The 23667-nt window shown below is 37.3% G+C and overlaps 1 protein-coding gene and 1 long non-coding RNA gene across 2 annotated transcripts in view; one reads left to right on the top strand and one right to left on the bottom strand.

The window, feature by feature from the left end:
• Positions 1-23667, top strand: part of LOC114322439 (uncharacterized) — a 35610-nt gene that overhangs the window by 9126 nt on the left and 2817 nt on the right. Inside the window, exons 4-12 of the mRNA XM_082923456.1 lie at positions 7640-7749; positions 7847-7927; positions 12998-13084; positions 13180-13210; positions 13495-13555; positions 16286-16361; positions 17120-17191; positions 21509-21601; positions 22025-22120. Of these exons, the coding sequence (XP_082779582.1) occupies positions 7640-7749; positions 7847-7927; positions 12998-13084; positions 13180-13210; positions 13495-13555; positions 16286-16361; positions 17120-17191; positions 21509-21601; positions 22025-22120 (707 nt within the window). The remainder of the gene's footprint in view (positions 1-7639; positions 7750-7846; positions 7928-12997; positions 13085-13179; positions 13211-13494; positions 13556-16285; positions 16362-17119; positions 17192-21508; positions 21602-22024; positions 22121-23667) is intronic.
• Positions 2432-5723, bottom strand: LOC145824730 (uncharacterized). Its single transcript, XR_014366743.1, has 2 exons — positions 5605-5723; positions 2432-2745 (listed from the first exon to the last, which is right to left on the bottom strand). It is a non-coding gene; the product is annotated as an uncharacterized LOC145824730 (long non-coding RNA).

Consider the following 23667-nt stretch of genomic DNA (forward strand, 5'->3'; position numbering starts at 1 on the left):
TGTTATATGAATAAAAAACTCAAGGGAGATTAGTTTAATTATGTTGAAAGTGTGAAACTAACTGTATTTTCTCCAATTATCAAGGGAGGTGAGTGTTATTTACCCTATATGTTAGTGTGAAAAGATTGGTATCTTTTATTGAATTTGATGAAGGGTAAAGTGGAGATTTTAAAATAAATTTATGCTTACCTCATCAATTTCCATCCTGTTTATCAACAAAGGAGTCACAACAGGGAGGAGGACCTCCTTCGGAAAGGGGTTTCTGAAGCACCCGCACAGTTTGGACCCTGTCCGACTCCACGAGTATGCAATGTGAAGCCGGTGAGAGTCCAAATATGGGAAATCCATAGAAAATCCACTAATCACAAGAAATGCCAAATATTGACTGCATCATTAGACTCAGAGTCGCCACCTAATCTTTTGGGGAAGCTAGGAAACCCTGACTCGTGCCAAAGGCCAATGTCCGTCACAACCAAAGTGTCTTGGTTTGGGAGCTTAGGTATGAGGGGGGAAGTTCATGAATTGGGCAATTTTGCTCACCTGATCAAAGATCGGCCTCTACCAAAATATGAGAATTATTAATGCAATATGATCATATAACCTAATTATTAATGCTATCTTTACTATGTGGAGCAAACAAGTGTAGACCAAATCACCTACTTTGGAATGTTCTAATCTCTCGCCATTTGAAAAGGTTTTAAAAGCAGAGATCTCATAATAGACGAGATAACTGACTTGCAAAGAGATTGGAACCATCCCAACTTAGGCAATGAGGCCTCCATACAATGAGAACTTATAGAGATATAACACATAAGCACATAGTCTCATGGTAGTATGCTAGACATAATAAAAAACAATCACACAAGATGCAGAGATGAAAAAGGCTCATTTAGTACTCCTCCACGCTATGCCATGAACGTAAAGAGTTAGAAATCGATGCATGATCTTAGATATTTGGGCTGAATGGTATGCACGGAATGAAGAAAAGGAGACTCAGCGAGTACTCTAGCCAAGTGCAGCAATACACAACCGATTAGAAATATGTATGATCCTATATGCAAAAAGACCTATAAAATACAAAATTCACACAAATGAATCCTATGAGCCCGGACACTATCGATATGGCATATGAAACATCAAGAAATACACACCACACAACTATCAAGATACAATGATTTGAGCTCAGATGCATGGTTCTAACCTAAACATGTGAATGCCATGGTGGTTGAATAATAATAAAATTAAAGCAGAATAAAAGAGGAGAGTAAGGGTAGGGAGAAAGAAACCCATTCCAATGCACACGACATGCATAACAATTATCATTACTTAAAATAAATACTCCGGTGAGGATAAGGAGGTGTCCTAAACCTCTTACACATGGACTACCCAAATCCGTTGTAACGTGTTTTGAGAGGGTAGGTCCAACTTATCATCTTGGAGGAAACTGTGTTTGGGTTTCTACATCATCAATAATTCATAAAGAAGGCTCTAGCGAAGATAGAGAGATTCTCACCCTCTAACGCATGAAAAGGGGTATAAACTATGAAGCATGGGTATTTCGAAAATGTTGCTGTACTCGTACCGGGTGCTTGTTGAGTATTGGTATTCGCATCGATAGGGCTTTATGCATATCGGGTACTCAAAATACGCACTACTTGATGGGTACATCGGTAGTACACCAAGCTATGGGACATTGGTGGGAATACGTTTAATTTATTAGAGAATTCTTGTTTACTTGAAATTACAAATCCTTTACTTGATGTGCCATAGATGAAAGATGTATTATTCAATGATGAAGTTGATGGAAGTGAAAACTAAAGCTTTAAGTTTTTAAACTTTGCTTAGCTTGCTTTTAGAATGAAATTTTGTTTTATAATTTCTCCTATTTAATGGCATTAAAATAGCTTATAGACTTTGCTTTGGTATTGGTATTGGTATTGGTATTGTTGAACTATGATTTCTCTTTTGGTTTTGTAATTTCTCCTTTTAGTTTTGGTATTGAACTTTGATTTGTAGATTAGATCTCAAACTATAAATTATAAAAAATAAAAAATTTATTGATGTACCCTAGCCATACCCGTGTTTTATTTTTTTAGGTTTTGCCGTATCGGCGTACCTATATCATGTCCGTACCAGTATTTGTACCCGCACCCATGCTTCATAGGGTATAAACTACCCAAATTCATGAAATAATAATGAGAGGGGAGATTTAATTGATTCTCGCGGAGGAAACCCTGTCTAGGCTTCTATATGAATGAAAATCAACCAAAATAACAAAAGGGGGAGGGGGGAGGGGGGAGATTCTAATGAGAAGAGAGGTGTCATGACCCCAACCTGTCCTTATGGATTAGAGTCATAACCGGCCAGTAATCACGAGATTACCTGCGGCCTTAGTCAAAAATCAAAACGTATTTAATAATAAGGGGCGAAATTGCGGAAGAAAATTTTCTAAAATTGTCCGTTGAGCTGTGCATACATGGCTTAACCAAACATTCATACATTCACATAATGACTCACACCATACGTATATTCACATTAAGTATGCCATAGGATTATTCAAAACCAGTGTTAACAAAAGTTCAAATTATACACCAGGTTAGTCAAGGTTGGTCATACATGACCACAGAAGGTTCAAAGAGCAGTAAAGCAAAAGCAAGACCTCTTGCGTGAGGCGACTCTGGTTAATCTCTCAAAACATGGTTTCTCATCGCTCACTGGGGCTGGGCTGCACATCCCGCTGTTCACCTACATACATAAATATAAACAGTGAGGTAATGCCCAGTGAATAATACCAGAGTAAAGAGGTTAATGAATGAGATTCGTTCATGAATAGGTCATACTTATAATTTAAACAGTTGCACTATTATTCCCATTCATATCAGATTTATAGACCATAACAAGCAAAACGACCTCGGGTCTAGCACATCGTATTCATGTACAAAACGACCTCAGGTCCATCGCACACGAAACAACCTTGGGTCCATCTATACAAAACAGCCTCAGGTCCAATACTCATTCATAGACCAATTTCAGGTCTAATGGATAATGGATCCATGTATCAATATCCATCGGTCCTTCATGTCATAATACTAAACGACCTTGGGTCCAACATTCTCATATTCATAACTATGCGTCGCTTCCGTATTTATACTCAAAATGACCTTCGGTCCAATCAATTCTTTATTTAAAATGACCTCTGGTCCAATCAATTCTTTATTCAGAACGACCTTTGGTCTATTCATCAATCATACAAAACGGCCTGCGGCCCAATTCATGTATAAGATGACTTTTAGTCTATCTTGTTAAACATTCCAAATGGCCTTAGGCCCCATCTATGTCCTTGTCAAATATACCAAACGGCCTTAGGCTCATTTTCCATTTTCATGACATTCATTTTACAGATTCTTTCACGAAACGGGCGGATAGAATACTCATTCATAAGTTTAGAAATTACCACGTAGACAACATTTAGGAAATAATGCATATACAAAAATATATTTACTAGGATATTACTCACGGTGATCCGGTGCTTGATTCGCCCTTGCGTCGACCCTACATAATTCATAACACATTGGGTCATAATTCAATTCATTCCGTTCTTTAAGTCGTATAATGTTCTTAGGCTTCTTTCATGCTCTTTGATTCATTTGGAATATCCAATGCATGCCTAAGAATGCTTAGAAGTGAAAAAGAACGGAAAACAAAATATAAAATGCCTTTACAAAATTTCTGAAACAGGGTCCTCCGCTCGAACGCAGCTTTGGTCGGTCAAGTGGACCCTTTTGGTCTGCAAAGCTTCTGGTTGCTTGTAATTTATGCTCGAGCGAGGTTTTTGACACTCGAGCGAGGAGTCACGCAAGGCAGGGTACGCTCGAGCGCAGATTCGTCCGCTCGAGCCACCGTGTTATCTCTGCAAAACTTTTGGGAGCTACAATTTCACGCTCGAACGAGGCTTTCCTCGCTTGAGCGGACAAGCTGAATTCTGGGTTTTCCAGAATTCTGTCTAAAGTTCTAACTTGATGTTCAAAGGTCCAAAGCTTGCAAGTTGATGCCAAAACATGGAAAACCATTATAGGACATGAGAATATGGAAATTTAAAACCAATTACTCAAAATCATGAACCTTTGTCCCAAATTCAAGCTTAAATCACAAGGTTGAAACTATGCATGAGATGAAAAGTAGTCAGACTATAAAACATCACCAAAAATGTCAATTATAGCTTCATGCATGAGGATATTTCCATGAAATTCAAGCTCAACTTGGTGATTCATGCATGCATGTACACAATTAAACTCAATTTTTCCATTTCAAAGAGATTCATAGGGCTTGTTTGGTTTGTTTTTGGGAAAGTTGTTTTTGAAAATTTTTTTGGGGAGAGTTTAGAAATTTTTTTAGTTTGTTTGGTTGTATATTTTGGGAGAGTTATTTTTTTGGGATTTTGGGATGATTTGATATTTTGGGAGAATTTGAATAGATGTGTGTGAGAGAAAAAGTGATTGAGAAGGAGAGAGGAGAGAAAAAGTGATTGATTGATGTGTAAGAGAGAGAAAGTGATTTTGAAAATTTTTTGAGAAAAACTCAAACCAAACAATTTTTTAGAATTTTTTTTTCTAAAACTCATCTCCCAAATGCAAACCAAACATACCCATACTTTCTTTGTACAATTACATTCACATGAACTCAAGAATTAGGTGAATTCAACTTCTACATATTCTTATTACAAGAATCAAGGTCAACAATCATACCTATAGCTTGAATCTAAGTGTATTCTAGCTCAATTTTCCAATTCTCCTTCAATTCTCCAAGCTTTGAGTCTAAGTCTTCAATTTTGTGTTCTCTCTCTCTCTAATTGTCTCTCCCCCTCTATATTCTTCTTGGCTGATTTGAGCTCAAGGAAGATGAGTTTCATCTCATGTCTCCATATATATATAGTGGTGATTAGCTTATAACACAAATCTTGGATTAAGTCTCCTAATCATACATAAGATAATTACTCATTTAATTTAATCTAATTATTCTGATCCGAATCAATTTCTAATTAAATTTTATCATAGGCTCTAAAATTTTTCTAATTATGATGGTACAATAAATTTTGGTTTCTGACGTCTCTACGGCCCCTAATTTAAATTTTATAACAGAAAATCAAACAGATCTTTCTTCGGTGAACAGATAGAATTTCACAAACGCATATAATCATATAATTAACATTCAAAATCATATCAAGCTCATAATTATAAGCATGGTTAAGATTAATTAGCATAACACAGACCAAGAGGTTCTCCTCCTACTCATGAAGATGAGTTTAACTACTCAAATTCATGTAAAAGAGGTTCAAAAGGGGAGATCCGGTCCCTTCTTATAGAAGAAACCATGTCTGGGCTTCTAACCCATAATAAAATCAGAAAAAAGCAATTTAGACTTGGCCGAAGTCAATATACAGGGCTCTACCAACTACAAAAAAGGGAGAGAAGAGAAAATTCAACTAAGTTATCAACAACTCGACAATAATGATCTCAGTGATCTCAAGAGAACTCCAGCAATAATAAAAAAAAAGTAGCGGAGATAGAATATTGCGAGAAAGCCATGGATGGAAGTAGGGATTACCTCTAAGCTAGTGAAGATAGAGCTCAAGTTGGTCACAAACTCCAATTCGAGCTCCCTCTGGCCAGCAAAGATCTCTAGCTCCAACTCTCCAAGCAAAGGGATGATGAAGATAGTCCAAGTGTATGAATATCAATGTCCAAATCTCACCAACTCTCACTCTAATTGATTAATTAATTACCTAATTAACTAATTTAATTAGAGAATAGAATTAGGAGTTTAGAACTAGGAATTGTGAAATAGAAAATTAGAGCCAGCCCCCAATTCTCTAAAATGAGGGGTTTAAATAGGCTTGGGGAGCTTGGAATATGCCATTTGATCCCTAAGGATTCGGATGACATATTCCGAGATGCTAGGGACACCTCATGAAAGCCTGTTTGGTTGATGTCAATAGCTTTCGCCGGAGAAGACTTGTTCAGGCGTCCATTTGTTGTCCGTCGTTTTCCTTCCAAAATTTGTTTGGCGGGACAAAAACGATTTGGGCGTGCTCACTCGAACATAACTTGTTCGGACGTGCTCGCCCATCTCAAAGTTGTCCATCTCGCTATCAAAAAATTGTTCGGCTGTGCAAGTCTTGTCCGGCCAAAATTCGTAGAAGGTTTCCCTTATCTTATCATTCATTATAGCTTTTCAAGTTCTCTTTTCTGAAAAATAGATCAATCATTTTGGAAAACACAACGCCAAGAATGGCCAAAATGAATGAAAAGGTATCACATGCCTTAAAAACATCTTGAAAATATGTTTTGAAGATCTGAAAAACTCTTTGGCCAAAACGGGTATAGAAAGGTTTGTCTTGCTTCATCCCTGGCTTGTTGCTTGGAGTGGTCTCTGTTTTCATCATCGAGAGCTCTTCACGGAGCGCCCAAGTCTTAAGGCCGGTCAAAAATAGGGTGTCTACAGGGAAGAATCTGAAACACTATTCCAAAGTAGAGCAGATGTCATTGTCGTTTCAAAAGCTTGGAGGAGGTATCTACAATTGTCATAACCTCAGGGGAGGTAAGTGAAATTTACCCTAATACAATTGGTTTCGTAGTAATTTAATCCATAAAATTTTCTTTCTTAAATAAGTGAGTCATGCACCATGCATATGCCATCTCTACATTGTAGATCGTATGTACTAATGCATTCATATAATTCCTGCAAGTTGACCATAATGGATGATTTTGGCCGATGTCATGGAACGTATGCAATTTTTTTTCGGGGTAAATTTGGAGGGGAAAGGAGGGAGTTGATCTTTTGACCTCCTAGTGAGGTTCATGAGTTCTGGCCACTGACCAACCCTAGCGAGGTACAAATTTTGTATTGTATGTGCTAAAGAATGTGTTTGACACCTAAAGGGTATGGTATGAACAGTCTACTGCCTTTGTAAAATAAGCAGAGGACAATTAAATGGCCAATATTCAATCTGACTCTGCTTTTTTTTGCCTGACTATTTTCTGTATTTCTTGTTTATCTTGGAAATGAATGAAATTTTTTAAAACATTCTGATCAAAATCATGGTGATCCAGTGAGTCTAATTTTTGCACTAAAGTTCTGCTGGACAAGCTTCATCAAACTGTCAAATCTTTTTCCTGATACACTTAGAATGTTCATGGGTGAATGGTGAATGCCAATGACCCAATCTCATTCTTGCTGCTAAAGAATGTTGACAAGGCCTTGTTAAATGGGCCCAACCTCATTACAGGGGCTATGTTTGTATTTACAATTTTAGCACAATGCTTCTTGTAGCACATGGAAGAAACATTCTATGTTTTCCCTGTATATTCTGTCCTTTTCTGTTAACCTATCCTTTTTCCTTGGACTTATGTCATATGCCTGCTCTTCTTTTTATTTTTTCTAAAATCCTAGGAGAAAGGGTGATTTCAAGATAATATCACATTACTTATATCTATCTCTAGTTTAAAATTTGGCTGCTTCTGAATTTATTTATTCATTTATTTATCAGTTTTTGAATAATTTTATTTGGCCAGGTACCTCGTTTGTAGTTTTGGATCTATTTAGGTATCTGTTTAATGCAAGCATTAAACATTGAATGTAGGGGCATCTCTGGTTGTAAATTCGTCATGGAAGAACCCTTCTGGGGAATGGCATGTGGGGTGTAAGTTGGTGTATGAGCTTTTTACAGACATGTTGACTTCTCGTTTGAAGGTAATCCTTATGTTAGTTTATGATCAGTAGATATTTTGCATTAAATTTGCACTAAAATTTTGTGGACAATGCTTCGTTTTTAATATTTCTTGGACAGAAAGAACGAAAGAAAAAGTGGGATGAGAAGCATCAGGAAGCCATAGCTGAAGCTGTAAAGTGTCTTGATGAATTTGACAAGGTTGCTTCTTTTTATTTTATTGGGCACAAGTCTTTCTATATGAAATGCCTGAAAACCTCAGTCATATTTTACTAACATGCAATAAATCACGTAAAAGAATTGGCTTCAGGTTTTCGTGCATGAGCTTTATTTGCATCCAATTGTTTTGTAAAGTCATACACTTTGGTGGATGTATCTTATTTCACTGCAATTCTATTTTACCTTTGTAGCTCTTTATGCCTTTTTTTGTTTTTTTGGAGTTTCTAGTAAAAGGGTAGACAGTTCTTGACTTGGGTTTGTTTGGGTTCATTGTATTTGGATGCATAACTTATTTATTTATTTTTGATAAATAAACAAACTTTATCAAGATAATATAAAGAATACAAAAACTAGCTTTAAGCTAGTGAACAAGAAATAAAACCATGAACAAAACAAACCCAACACAACGATTAAATAATCAAATCCTCTACAAAATCTACAAAAGTCAGCACATCTAGACCTACTGAAACCGTAACCCAACTATGAAGCATAGTAAGCAATCACCTCTCCGACCATGGCACCTTAAAATATGTGTTTATTCTGCTCCAACCAAATCAGCCACATCAAACCATGGCCAACAAGCATCCACGCCTTCTGACGCCTCTTCCCATCCTATCCCAACCCAACCCAACCCTACCCCTAGCCCAACTTTGTAATGCCTCCACCGTTGAACTTGGCTGCTCCCAACCCAAACCAAAAATAATAATGATGGACATCCATAGCCATGAATAGGGCTGCAAATGAGTTGAGTTGAGCCGAGCCGAGCCGAGCTTTACTATGTTTTTGCTTGTTTATTAAGATTTTAACAAACACGAACTTGCGTATGATACTAAAATTATAATTGAAATTTTGATTATATAATTATATATACAATATATATAAACATACAAAAAAAAAAGTCAATATTTTATCAAAATAATAATATCTACTGCCACTATTATATAAATGTACTATTTATAGTTAACTATTATTTACATTTATATTTTTCAAATATATAAATACCATATTTATCTTATTTTTTATACATATTTTTACATTATTTAATATATAAATAATAACTATTAAATGAGCCAGCTAACGAGCCGAGCCTTAGAATGTTTGGGCTTGTTTATTAAAAATTTAACGAGCTCGAGCTTGAGCTTGAACGCAAACAAAATTTAACGAACCGAGTTCGAATGAGCTCTTACTGAGCCGAACTCGAGCTTGTTCCGAATGGTTTTGTTCATTTGCAGCCCTAGCCATGAAGCAACCAGACAACGAATAAACAAATGATTCACCGTTTCCGCATTCCCACAATATAGACAACACCAATTAATTAAAATATGACCCCAACGAATCAAATTATCAATGGTCAACATCCGCCCTAATATTGCCGTTCACACAAAGAAAGCAACTTTGGACGGACATCCCACCACCTAAACACCCTTCCACGGGAATGGAACAACATCCCCACCGACAAGCAAATGATAAAAAGAAGCCACCGAGAACACCCTTTTGGACTTCGGCAATCCCATACCAAAGAATCCTCCCCATTCCCTCCAAACCGTAATCCATGCAAGAATCCCAACAACTCCATCATTTGACCCAATTCCCATTCTTGCAGCTCACGGCTCAAACCAACATTCCAAACCACCACCTGTCCTTGCACATGCGCATAAGATGCCACTGTCGCCTCCCGATCAATTGCAATTCGAAATATCAAAGGAAATAACTCCTCCAAAGACGCCGCACCACACAACCTATCTTTCTAGAACCTAACTTGATCCCCCACCCCCACCCTCACACTGAAACAAACCCTTTTCCAAAACTCCTCTCGACCTAGCCAAAACCCCTTTCACAAACTCCGCCCATGACTCTGCCTCACCTCTCCAATACTCCACTCCCCCTAACCCAAACCATATTTAGCCACCACCACCTTCCTCCACAACCGCCCCCTTTCCTTTGCTTGTCACGACCCCAAACTGCCCCTAGTAGTTTGGTGCCGTGATGGCCAGTAATCCGTAATTAACGAAGGCCAACTTTTCAAAAACTTAACACAATCAGAGTAATAATGAACGGGGCCCACAAATGTGGAAGAAGTAAATCAAAATACAAGTCGTCCTTAAGAGCTGTGCATAGATCAAATGCAATGACATTCATCTTACAACTTGAATACAGCAAGCAAAATATGTGTTACATCTTGATCAAAAGGCTTCTCGAGCCGACATACGCAAAATACAATAAATACACGTCAAGAAGCATGATTTTCAAGATTTGCCGACATGCAATGCAAGGCATCGCCGACGTAAATACAAAAGCAAAGCCGACATAAGCACGAATCCAAAACAAGCTTTCAAAACAGTCTAGGCGTCGCCGCCGTCCTGCTCACCACCTACATATATATAGAGAGGGGTGAGTACAAATACTCAGTGAATGGTACTAGAAATAAAGGTTTTTGCATGAATATAGCCGAAGTCCTTAAAACAAACACATCAAACTTTACCAAGACATGGGATGAACCGTATTCATCTGTCAAAGATCACAAGTATCGAGAGGTGCTTACTGACATCGGCAAAATGAGGGATGAACCGTATTCATCATTCGAAACTTACAAGTATCAAGGACTGCTCGCTGCCATCGGCAAAACGAGAGATGAACCGTATTCATCATTCAAACATTTCAAGTATCAAGGACTGCTCACTGTCATCGGCAAAACAAGAGATGAACCGTATTCATCATTCAAAGCTTTCAAGTATCAAGGACTGCTCGCTGTCATCGGCAAAACGAGAGATGAACCGTATTCATCATTCAAACATTTCAAGTATCAAGGACTGCTCACTGTCATCGGCAAAACAAGGGATGAACCGTATTCATCATTCAAGCTTACAAGTATCAAGGACTGCTCACTGACATCGGCAAAACAAGAGATGAACCGTATTCATCATTCGAAACTTACAAGTATCAAGGACTGCTCGCTGTCATCGGCAAAACGAGAGATGAACCGTATTCATCATTCAAACATTTCAAGTATCAAGGACTGCTCACTGTCATCGGCAAAACAAGAGATGAACCGTATTCATCATTCAAAGCTTTCAAGTATCAAGGACTGCTCGCTGTCATCGGCAAAACGAGAGATGAACCGTATTCATCATTCAAACATTTCAAGTATCAAGGACTGCTCACTGTCTTCGGCAAAACAAGAGATGAACCGTATTCATCATTCAAAGCTTTCAAGTATCAAGGACTGCTCGCTGTCATCGGCAAAACGAGAGATGAACCGTATTCATCATTCAAACATTTCAAGTATCAAGGGATGCTTACTGACATCGGCAAAACAAGGGATGAACCGTATTCATCATTCAAAGCTTACCAGTATCAAGGACTGCTCACTGACATCGGCAAAACAAGAGATGAACCGTATTCATCATTCAAGTTTACAAGTATCAAGGACTGCTCACTGTTATCGGCAAAACAAGGGATGAACCGTATTCATCATTCGAACATTTCAAGTATCAAGGGGTGCTCACTAACATCGGCAAAACAAAGGATGAACCGTATTCATCATTCGAACATTTCAAGTATCAAGGGGTGCTCACTAACATCGGCAAAACAAAGGATGAACCGTATTCATCATTCAATGGTACTGCGAAAGTTTAGAGTCCTCCAGCACAAGGGACTTGCGTTACTTAGGCCCGTAGCCCGATTTAACAAGGACCGTATCCTTTTATACTTAGTACTGTGAAAGTTTAGAGTCCTCCAGCACAAGGGACTTGTGTTACTTAGGCCCGTAGCCTGATTTAACAAGGACCGTATCCTTTTATACTTAGTACTGCGAAAGTTTAGAGTCCTCCAGCACAAGGGACTTTCCAAGAGGTACATCAAAACAAGGCTTATATTTGACACATCAAAACAGGTTATTTATTCATGCTTAGCAAATACTTTTGTCAAAACAAAACAAAGCAAGATTCATCAAAAACAAGTGTAACATAGTTTTATTAGAAATACCACTCACCTAGTTCTTCAGGTATAGGCTCAAAGCAAATATCAAGGACCTCAAAACTCGAATCAAACGGGTCAAACCACGAAGATCAAGCTTGGAAGACTTGCTCTCACTCAAGGACTTCTCTTCCTCCCCTTTAGAGCTTCTCTCTCTAAAACAAAGATTGGAAACCAAAAAATGATTTGTTTCTAGGCCTGCCGGCTGCCTTAATGTCACGTTCGGACACGTGGCGCTACCGGGTTGGCTCAACTCAAAAAGGTGATTGATTGATAAGACAAGTCTCTGACAAAGCGTATGCAGCAAGCTGGGTAAGACACATCGGCAATAAATGACATCGGCTCAAATCAAGGATCCGGCAACAGGATAACAAAACATCGGCTAGGGAGGACGACGCTTGACTAAGCTGTGCCACACCTTGGCCGGGGTGTGCCACATCTTGGCCTAGGCCATACCTGCCGGCGGACAAGGTTCACTAAGTACAAGACATCTCGGCAATAAATGCCCGAGGTGAAGGTGGGGGTTGACCAAGATCTCAAAACAGTTCTGAGTACAAAGGTTCAAAGGCGAACTAAGCTCAAGATGACCTCGGCCACACAAACACCGAACAAGGAACAAAACCACGCAAGCAATGCAAACAAACAAGGTAAGCAAATCCTTCCAATTAACGTAACAAGGCAAGATCATGCAGGAATGTATGCAAGTATGACAAGAGTAAGGTGAGGGTTGTTACAATATTTAGCCACCACCACCTTCCTCCACAACCGCCCCCTTTCCTTCACAAACCGCCACAACCCTAAAAGAGTCAAATTAAACAATACCAAACTTTGAACCCCAACCCCCTTATAGGCTTAGGAACACAAATTCGATCCCAATGCATAACTTATTGTTTCTGCTGGCTGCATTGCTGCTCAAAATTTTGCACCAGCTGATATTGTATAATACAAAGCAAAGTTTCCGTACATTCTGACTTGGAAGATGTTGTTAACTGGCACGACCTTGTCTAAACATGCTTGTGTTTCCTGCACGTGTATTCTATTCTTGTATATGATTTGTTTGGAATTGCTTGTTTCTAGAAACATGTAAAAGTCGAGGATGCTAATTTGAAACGGGCTCGTGAAGACCTCCAGAACAAAGTTGATTTTCTGCGAAAGCAAGCTGATGTCAGTTCCAATTTTCTTGGATTGCTTTATTCGTTTTGCATGAATCTCTAATGTGTCTCTTATGTCTATAATTTGTCTTGCTTTTTATGTTTCAGGGCTATGAAGGGGCCTGTTATAGATGCTGTTGTATGGCATGATGGAGAGCTATGGAGGGTTGCTCTTGACACACAGTCTTGAGGATGATCCTGAGCAGGGGAAACTTGCTGAATTTGTCCTCCTAACTAATTATAGGTTTGTATGATATGCTAGAGACAATGCTATACAACTGAAGTGTTTTAACTTTAGTCTGAGTTAGGGCAGTAGGATGATTTAGTAATTTACACTGATGAATAAAGAACTGCAATTTGCCTTCATTTGGTACGGTTTTGATTGAGATTGAGTATTTGTGTTTATCTGTTGTACTTATTCAGTTACTGGAAAGGAAAACTTGAATAATGAGTATCTATCATTGAGCCAAACAATAACAATAAAGTAAAAGGGTAAAATAAAAAATGATGCAGAGCATGCAATGACAAACTATGTTACACGGACTCTTCAAAATAAATTAAATATCTGTGTTGGACACCCGACATTTGAATAAGGGTATGTGATATGTGTTGAATATTTTTCAATAGATAATTCTTATATAATTGTATATAACACTATTATTATATGTACATATTGTTGTATAATTGCTATAAATGCCTTTTTGACACTGTAAGCTACATATAACACCATTTTATCTCACATAATTCATTAATTTATAAAAATATGGCATTTTTTTTTACTGAATCCGGTACCCTTAAATTCATAGTTTGATGTGTCCAACCTCTAGATATATACCCACGCCCGACACCCATATCTGAGTCCATGTAACATAGATGACAAATAAGGGCAAGGGCAGATTGGAAATTTTGCATGGTTTCTATTTGGAACCTTGTTTATCAAATTTTGGTATAATTTGAGTCTTATTTTATGTTTATGTAGTTTAGTTGGCTGCTAGCATATTCTTGTTTGTGTTGGTCAAGTTTTGATCTTAGAAGAATTTTGGTAATTTTTAGATTTGCTGGTTGGAGAATGGGTTTATGGGACATGTTGCAGTGCAAGTTGTATTTAGGGTCTTATATATGATTTTTATTAGTTTTAGAATTATAGTAACATTATAACATAGCATTTCTGTTCAAGAGAGAGTTGGATTTTGAGAATGTGGGATTTTTTTTTTTTTAAATGTGTGTGATGTGTTACGCAGACTTTTGTTAGGGGGTGATTCTTAAGGAATTCTAGTTGGAATTTCTAGCTTATTGTTCTTGATGAAACCAAAATTAGAGAATGGATATCATTAGAGAGTGAAAGTCCCAAATTGGGATTTTAGAGCACTAAGCTTTGAATTTACAACCTTAAAATGTCATAAACTGACTCCTACAGGCAAACTAAGCCTTCTAAACACATATCCACCACTCTAAATCGTGTTACATCAGTTTCTTCTTATTCGACAATTGTCATTTGTGTTTTATTGTTCACAGCTCTAGAATAGCTTCAATTTCAGCACCAAAAACCTACTAGATGAAATCTAAATTAAGTCTATCTCCTTTCTACACCCATTGGCCCCCAATTCCCTGCCACAATATTTTACAAGGTGGTTGTCCAGAATCTTTAATCAGTCAATCTTTTATAATCCGGCAACCAAACAATTAGGAAACCATGCCCAGTTGTTACCCATCTAGCAACCCAGGAAGCATCCTCTATCTTATGGAACTCCAATCCTAAAAGCTTCACTAGCCCTAATGCCGCCACAACCCAACTGTGGGCAGCATTATCTTCACCCTATGCTACATCAATAAATAAATACATCGAGGCATGTAATGGCCTGACCCTAATTCATGAAACTGAATGAATAGTGGGCGCTCCATGAAATGCTTCTTGTATATCTGCATTCTGCACCATTTTTGAACAAAACTATCAGTGGGCACTCCATGAAATGCTTCTTGTATATCTGCTCCATTTTTGAACAAAACTATCTATCTTTGTATTTCCCCATTCTCGTTGATATGCAGTTTGTAACCCTTTTATAAATTCTCTCTAATTTAACAATGATGCACGAGTGATGCAGTACGCAGTAGAAGAAAGAGAGGGAAATACTGGAAGAAGAGGGCCACAAGCCTTAACACAAGGCCACAACCTAGAACACCCTCAATTCATTAATTCCAAGCTAAGATTACTATGCAAATACCTAATATTTATAGGCTAGAGAACCTAATCAAAATAGGAAACTAAATCATAATCTAGACTCCTAATAAAACTCAATCAAGTTGGGAAACTAAATCCTAAAATAAAAGGAAGCAAATATTAACAAAGCTCCTAACCAAAATAAGACTCTTAATTAAACTAAAATTAAATAAGAAAATAAAAAAAATAAAAAAATAATAAATACTAAAGACAAATTTCCATGCATGCATGTTCTACGTCATTCTCCCTAATTGAGAAAAAGAACTCATTCTCGAGTTCTCCGTTAAGTATTGAACTCATCCACCCCAAAGAATCAAGTACTTTGAATATGGGACTTGCTTTGTTGTCTTCCTATGCCAACTACTTTTGGCACCCAATGTGTTGACCAGATCAACTAAACTCTAAATACACAAGATTTCTTCAATACCAATCAAATCAATTTATGATGATCAAGTAGTTAGTGGAGAATCAGTAGGATCTGACCAGTTGAGTTCATTTGTAGGTTCAAGAGGCTCTTCTTTCGATAGAGTATTATATGTGTGGGAACAACTTCTTGGATTTCCAAATTCTCTGCTGGGTCAACAGTTTCCACGTGGTCCTTACTAGCACACTGAGGAGGTTTAGAAGTATTTTCTAAAACAAAATTTATCCAAAAGATGATTTTGTCTTATCCAAAGTTGATCGTGTCTGTGCCAAGGAGGCCTTAAGTCCTTGTACAGTTTGATGCAAGGCATCAAATTTTGAGTAAATCTTTTCGTTGGTGAACATGGTTAATGGGGTAAAAGGATTTTTTTATATTTTATTTTAATGGGTACGTGAGTGTGGCTGTGTTGTTTTGCAGGTTGTGAGGATGATTAGGGCTGAAATTTAGTGAGGTTGTTGGCCTGTTTTAATGTGGATTCCGGGTCAAGCTTCACTTAATATGAATTGTGGGCTGAGAGGGCTGGCCTGGTTATTGTGTGACTTTGGACTGGTCTGGCTTCTATGGTATTCTAGTGTGCTGGGTTTCGGCCAAATATATGGTTTGCTAAGACTTGGGTTTGAGGTTTTGGGTTGTGGGTTGAAGGGTTGGGTAACAGGTTAAACAATTACCATTTTGGTTGTCTTCTCAAAAGATTGAAGTTGGTGATCGATGAGATGGTGAGTGACGGCGAGGGTTGATCAAGACGACAACGATGTCTACATACGAGTGAATCTCAACTAGATAGCTTGATTGGTCGACAATTGAGAGAGGGAATGTGGGTCATCTTCCTCAAGGTGCTCGATCGAGCCCTAGGGTTTGGTAACATGCAAGGCTATAAGGGAACACTTTTGGGAACTTTGACGAGGGTATGAGGATACTTCGACGAGTGGTTGTTGACGGCAAAGTGGCTTGTAGTTGTCAATGGCAACAATTAGTGATAGAATTTTTTATTTTTATTTTTATTTTTGTTTATTCATTTATTTTTGGGTTCGATCAACTAGGACGTTTCAAGAAGAAGGCAACCTAGCCGATTAAACAAAAAGACAGATCAAAGTTGAGTTTTGGTACCAAAATGATGCAGTATGTAGTAGAAGAGAGAGGGAAATAGAAAGATATGAAAGCAGAAGGGGAAGGAGAGGGACACAACCCTAACACAAGGCCATAGCCTAGAACACTCTCAATTCATTAATTCCAAGCTAAAGATTACAATGCAAATACCTACCTTGTATCTAGGTTGTCATTGTCCATGAAATTTTTGTTTATCTTAATTCCTCAGGACCTATCTTGCTATGACTGTTGTCTGTTCTTGTGCTGTACATTCTGAGTTTGTACTCCTTTAATTTATTTCTGCAACATCTCTTTCACAGTTTGATGAAGACAAGGGAAAAGGTTGTTCCACGGCTTGCACAAAAAGTGTGTTGGAACGCTTAGAAGAAGAGGTATTTGATGAAAACTAAAGTAACCTTCCTGATTGTAATACAAATGTCTCTGTGCATGCAATTGTGTCTGGACATGTGTGCTTGTGTTGTTGTGCAGACACTGGAAGAGTTCCTGTTTCAACTGTTGTAATTTGCTTGTTGATAGGGCGGTTGATTACTTGGTTTACTACATGGCTTTTTATGTTTTCACCTGCTAAAAATTGTGTGATGTGTACTTCTTGTTGATTGTTGTCCTCTCAGAGCTGCACTTGGAGGATCTTTCATGCTAAGTTTTGGGTTTATCATTTCTTAGCTGTCTTGAGTATATTTATCTAGTAATTCACTTGTTTAAATCAGAGATGCATAGTTTGAGTTACCTTTTAGAATACCAAATAGAAAAAAGAAATGTATTGTCACGACCCCGAACCCGCCCCCATAGGTTAGGATCATAACCAGCCTGTAATCATGAGATTGCCTACAGTCTTAGACTAAAATCAAGTCATATTTAATAATAGCGGGCCAGAAGCGGAAGCAGAATAATAGATTTTGTCCAATGAGCTGTGCATATATGGCATAACAAAAACTTTTCACTTATGTAATAACTCAAACCCAATAGAACATAAAAGATTATACATGTCTAGTAGCATTTAGAAACTAGCAAACCAAAAACCAAGGTTTATATATAGGCCTAGTCTTACATGACCATCGAAAGTAAGCAAAAGAAAATCAAAACAAAAGCGTCGTGCGTGAGGCAACCTTGACTGACTCCAAAATCTCGGTAACCTTCACAATCTCACTAAGGTTGGGGTTAGACATTCCGCTGCTCACTTACATACATATAAATACGGAGTGATTTAAAGCTCCATAAATAATACCAGAGTAAAGAGGCTAATAAATGAGATTCGTATATAAATAAATTATACTTATAATTGAAATATTTGAACTACTATTCTCATTCATTGTACATCAAAATCCATAAACTATACTTGTAGATCAATATCAAATCAAATGACCTCGGGTGTAGTGCATCATATCTATATACAAAACGACCTCAGGTCCATTATATGCAAAACAACCTCGGGTCCGTCTATACAAAACGACTTCGGGTCCAATACTTATTCATACACCGTCCTCAAGTCTAATGGACATATATAAATGATCACCGCTCCTTCATATCATAATACCAAACGACCTCGGGTCCAACATTCTTATATTCATATTTATCTGCATATTCATATTCATGATCATGATCATATCCGTAGTCATATTCAAAACGACCTTTGGTCCAATCAATTCCTTATTCAAAACGACCTTTGGTTCATTTAACAATCATACAAAACGACCTTCAATCCAATTCATATATAAGATGACATTTAGTCTTATCTTGTTAAACATTCCAAATGGCCTTAGGCCTAATCCGTATCCTTGTCAAATATACCAAACGGCCTTAGGCCCATTTCATATTTTTGATCAAACATACCTAATGGCTTTGGGCCTATTTTGTTTCATACATCAGTTACTTTACAGATTCTATTACGAATCAAACAGATAGAATAATCATTCATAGTATAAATTCATAAGTTCGGAAACTTACCACATAGGTAACATTTAGAAAATAATACATATACAAAAATATCTTTACTAAGATATTACTCACAGTGTTCAAATGCTTGATTTGTCATTGCAATTAAACTTACATAATTCACAACACATTAGGTCATAATACAATTCAATTTGTTCTTTAGTTTGCTTAATTTCTTAGGCTTCTTTCGTGTTCTTTAATTCATTTGGAATGCTCAACGTATGCCTAAGAATGCTCAGAAATGAAGGAGAACATCAATTGGAACATAAAACAACTTTTCAAAATTTCCTGAAATAGGACACTTTGCTCGAGCGACCCCTTGGTCTGCAAAAGTATTGGATGCTTCATTTTTACGCTCGAGCTCAATTTTGGTCGCTCGAGCCAATGCTAAAAAATGTGAGTGGTCACTCGAGCAGTACTTTTGTCGCTCGAGCCAACCTTTCAATATCTGCAAAAGTATTGGTTGCTTGCATTATATGCTCGAGCGGTAACTTCTTCGCTCGAGTGGTGAAGTCGAATTTTAGAATTTCCAGAATTTTTTTGAGCTTCAAACACACATTCAAGGGTCCAAATTTATGCATGATTCACGCAAATATGCAAGAACATTCTCAATTATATATATATATTTGGAGCTAATTTTAACCCATGATTCAAAATTTCATAAATTCAACCAAATTCAAACTTTGAACTACATGTAAGCAACGCATGTTTTTATATCTTGCATATGTAAGCTTCAAGACTTAAAATTAGACTTCAATACATGATAATTTGTGTCAATCAACCCTCAATTTAACATGATTAACATACTTTATGCTCAAATATGCAAAAATTATGGCAAACTCTTACATGCATGCATCTATTAACTTCAAATTCAACATTGTCAACTTAATTCTTGTTCTTAGTCATATATTATGTTTGGATTCACATTGTTATGAACTTAAACTTATGAATTAGAGCTCAATCACTTACTTAGAGCCATCAATTCCTTCAATTCTAGTTAATTCTTGAATCTAGCTCTTGAATTTCCCAAGCTTGAGTTCAATTCTTCAAGAATAGCTCCCTCTCTCTCTAATTCTCACTTTTCTCTCTCTATGGTGTATAAATTCAGCCAAGTAATGAAAATGAGCTCAATGTCTTGAGCCTAAGCACTAATTATATATATAGTGGTGATTAGCTTAAGCTAATTAACTAAGGATTAGTCTAATTAACCAAGGCTCAATTATTTAATTTAATCTAATTATTTTGATCTGAATCGTTTTTTTAATCAAACTTCACCATATGCTTTAAAAATCATGCTAATCACAATGGTATAATCAATTTTGGTTTCTGTCGCCTTTACGACCCTCAATTTCAAATTATAACCAATAGTAGAACAGATTTCTCTACGGTGAACAGATATAAATTCAAAAACTTATTTAATCACACAACTAACACCCATAAATCATATTAAGCACATAATCACAGGTATAGTTAAGATTAGCATTATAACACAGAATGGGGTCATCACATGTATGTTCCCCGTGACAAACATCACCTTTGTCAATGGCAAAAGAATGTCTCGCATGCCTCATTTCCTTCCCTAACGTTGTCCCAAAATTGACCCCCCCAAAAAAAAATGTATGTTCAACCAATTCACTTATTTGCTGAAAGCGGAATCACAAATCTTGTTCTCTCTTCTCAATGTTTTAGTTTAGTTTCTGATTTTGTACAGCAGAGCTCAACTTGAAGCCGAAGTTTTTGTTTGTTACATCAGCACATATTTGGAGGACTTACTTTTTTATGCTATCATGACTGCTCACATGGAATTAGTCATAGTTTAGTTTTCAAAGAGATAGTAGATGAACATATATATTACCTATCCTATCTACGAGTTCAACACTGTCAGAAGTCAAAATCAGAAACTGTAAATGTGTTGCATATTTCAATCACAATCTTAAGTAGGACTTCAATCACTTGTTCCCACATCGCTTGAGTACTAAAGTAATGTTAAGGATATAAGTGTGAGGACACACTCACCTCAATAACTAGTTTTTGGGATTGAGTTCTACCCAAGACCGTGTAACATGATATTAGAGCCGGAGTACTCAAGGATGGGTAAAGTGTGTGTCCTTGGCCTGCATATCCTTGGCCTGCATACTTTAGGTGCTTTTGAGTGAGCATGCTGAGAGTGAGGGAGGGTGTGAAGTGAAGTCCAACTTCGCCTGAGTCCTAAACTAATGTTAAGCATATAAGCGTGAGGACACCCTCACCTCAATGGGTAGCTTTTGAGATTGAGTTTTGCCCAAGACCATGTAACAATTACAACACTAGAGGTTTTACATGAACCACCTTGGTCAGCTATACCTTTTGTTAATACCCTGCTATTAGTATCCTATATTTCTATCGTCTTACATGTTAAGCCCTAAATAGAAAATCAGATGAAATACTGCATACTTTGAAGTGGAACTTTCAACAGTTATATTGTGATCTAGAAGAAATCATAGTAGATTTAAAAATGCAAATTTATAGCATATTTAAAATTTGAATCCTTGATATTTTTTCCTTTTAAAATGCAAATGCTTGCAATTTCCTTGGAGAGAATGACATGGGTTCAAGTTACAGTGCTTGCTTGCTGTACCAGTGTTAGTACACATTAACTGATTTCTTTGTTGAGTCCTTTCTGTCTGTTAATCTATGCTCTTGTTTGTTCCCAGCACATTTGATACTGAAGTTTATTGTATATCGGAGTCAATGCTAGAACTTATTTTTTGAATCAGGTTCGGGATGCCAAGATAAAGGTTCTTGCAAGCCTTAAACAAGGCACCGCTGAAGAGTGCTTAGAATGGAAAAAGTTGTCCAGCTCTCTTAAGGTAAAACTCATTATTATATTTTTTAGATATAATTATGATATGAATTCATATTATGAGATATTTTGTACAGATAATGCATAAACCTCTTGCAAATATTGTAAAACTTATCCATCTGTCTTAGATTTTGGACTCAATGTTCATCAGATTTTACCCCACTCCAATAATCCTTCCCCCACCCAACTTCTAAAATGAACAAATAAAAAAAGAGAAGAAAAGAAACAAGAAATAGAAGTGTGCTTATTTTGTTTGATTTGACTCAGCAAACTTTATGTTGGGATAATTTTACGATTTGATTGGCTTTCCAAATTCTGAACTGTGTTCAACTCTGGTGTGGTCAGCTGTAATTTACTAAAACAGGTTCGTATGCCTTACATCTGCCCGTTTCAATCACTAATGCTTCACGTATCATCTGTTGGTTGGCAGTCCGAGTACCCAAAATGCACTCCCTTGCTTGCTAAAATATTGGAAGGTTTGCTATCACAGAATAATGTTGAAGATAAGATTCCCCATTTAGGAGAGGTAATTTCTAATGCAAATACTGTATCTTATGTTATAATTTTTCATGTACTCACTTCTACAAAGGAAGGGTTTGAATTAATTGTTTTTAGTAGTATTTTCATCTGTTGGGAACTTGAACCATGTGATCCTGTGGTATTCAACCTACTGCTCAGTTAGAAAGGTGTCAGATTACAAGGCTGCTGGATGTTTCTTCAGTATGGTTGTGATGCCCAGCATTACGATTTGTGCATTTTATAGACCTAACAATTTTCGTCCCATCCAGAAGAGGTTGTGATGAACTGCTCATTATTTACTATTAAAGTTATCTTTGAACTTTCACAATAGGTCATGTTATGTCCTATGCTACATGGATTTGGGTATAGGTGTCAAGTGCAGGTGTGTGTCTCAAGTGCCAGATGCATCTAATTCTCATGTCCAAGAACATGGGAACACAACAAAATATGCATATTTTTTAATATGCTGCTTTTATTTTCTAAGGTAAAGATGTATTTACAAGATGTCGTATAGCATTTTATGCATAATATGAGTTTGATTATTAAATATGCTTATGGGTGAATGTCCATCTACACATCGTACACCTGAGATCCTTACCCACGTAACATAGGTCGTGACCAAACCTACTCAATCATGACATGACCTATTGATGCGGAACGCATCACCTATTCATGGGCTCTTTGGGTTTATATGGCTTGGTGGTTAGAGCCAAGAGTTTTCCATGGTGTATTCCCTTTTCAAGACTCACACCTTGACCTGGAGGTGGCCAATCTGTGTGTGTGTGTGTGTGTGTGTGTGTGAGAGAGAGAGAGAGAGAGAGAGAGAGAGAGAGAGAGAGAGTTGCGTCTCACTGGTGCATGGGATTCCCTATCCTCAGGGCATGCAGTCATGCTTTGTACATCCTCTGTACCTGGGAGCACATTTAGTGTACTCCATTACCCTTGTCTCCAGTCTTTGGTTAGGTCTTGTAATGGCCGTCACTGTCAGAATCAGCAGAGGCTGCCACTTGGCAAGCTCTGTTCTGTGCTGTGTTTCTATACATCAGGAGGTCTTCTTCACCATCATGAATGTAATGGTAATCTTAATAACTCTCTCCTAGGGAAAGGTTTCGCAGCCCTTGCTATCTTTTCTGACTCTATTATCTTTCTTACTGCTGCTCTCTCTCCTAGAACTCTTTAGGTACAGTTATCACCCAAGCTTGGTCTTCTTCCATCAGGTGTTATTTGAAATCTTTTAATCATCTTGTCACCTATCCCCACCCTACTTAGAATCAAACCTAAAATGGTATGATGAACAGATTGTACAGGAAAAGTAATAATTAGGGGGGATCTGTTGTATTATAACTTATCCTTTAGCCTGTGTTTGAAATCTTTGATTTTCGTAGGGATTTCCCTCCCTCTTCTTTTCCCCCCACAAATTCGTACACATTGAAGATCCAAGCACATCCTTACAGAAAATTGAACTGTTTAAAAAAAAAAATGATTTGCTTATATTGCTTGCATGCTTATTCTAAATCTGCAATGTATATAATTGATGATAGTACCGTTATTATC

Source organism: Camellia sinensis, chromosome 4, assembly GCF_055761805.1.
Source record: "Camellia sinensis isolate YWXY chromosome 4, ASM5576180v1, whole genome shotgun sequence".
In the NCBI taxonomy this organism is placed as follows: domain Eukaryota; kingdom Viridiplantae; phylum Streptophyta; class Magnoliopsida; order Ericales; family Theaceae; genus Camellia; species Camellia sinensis.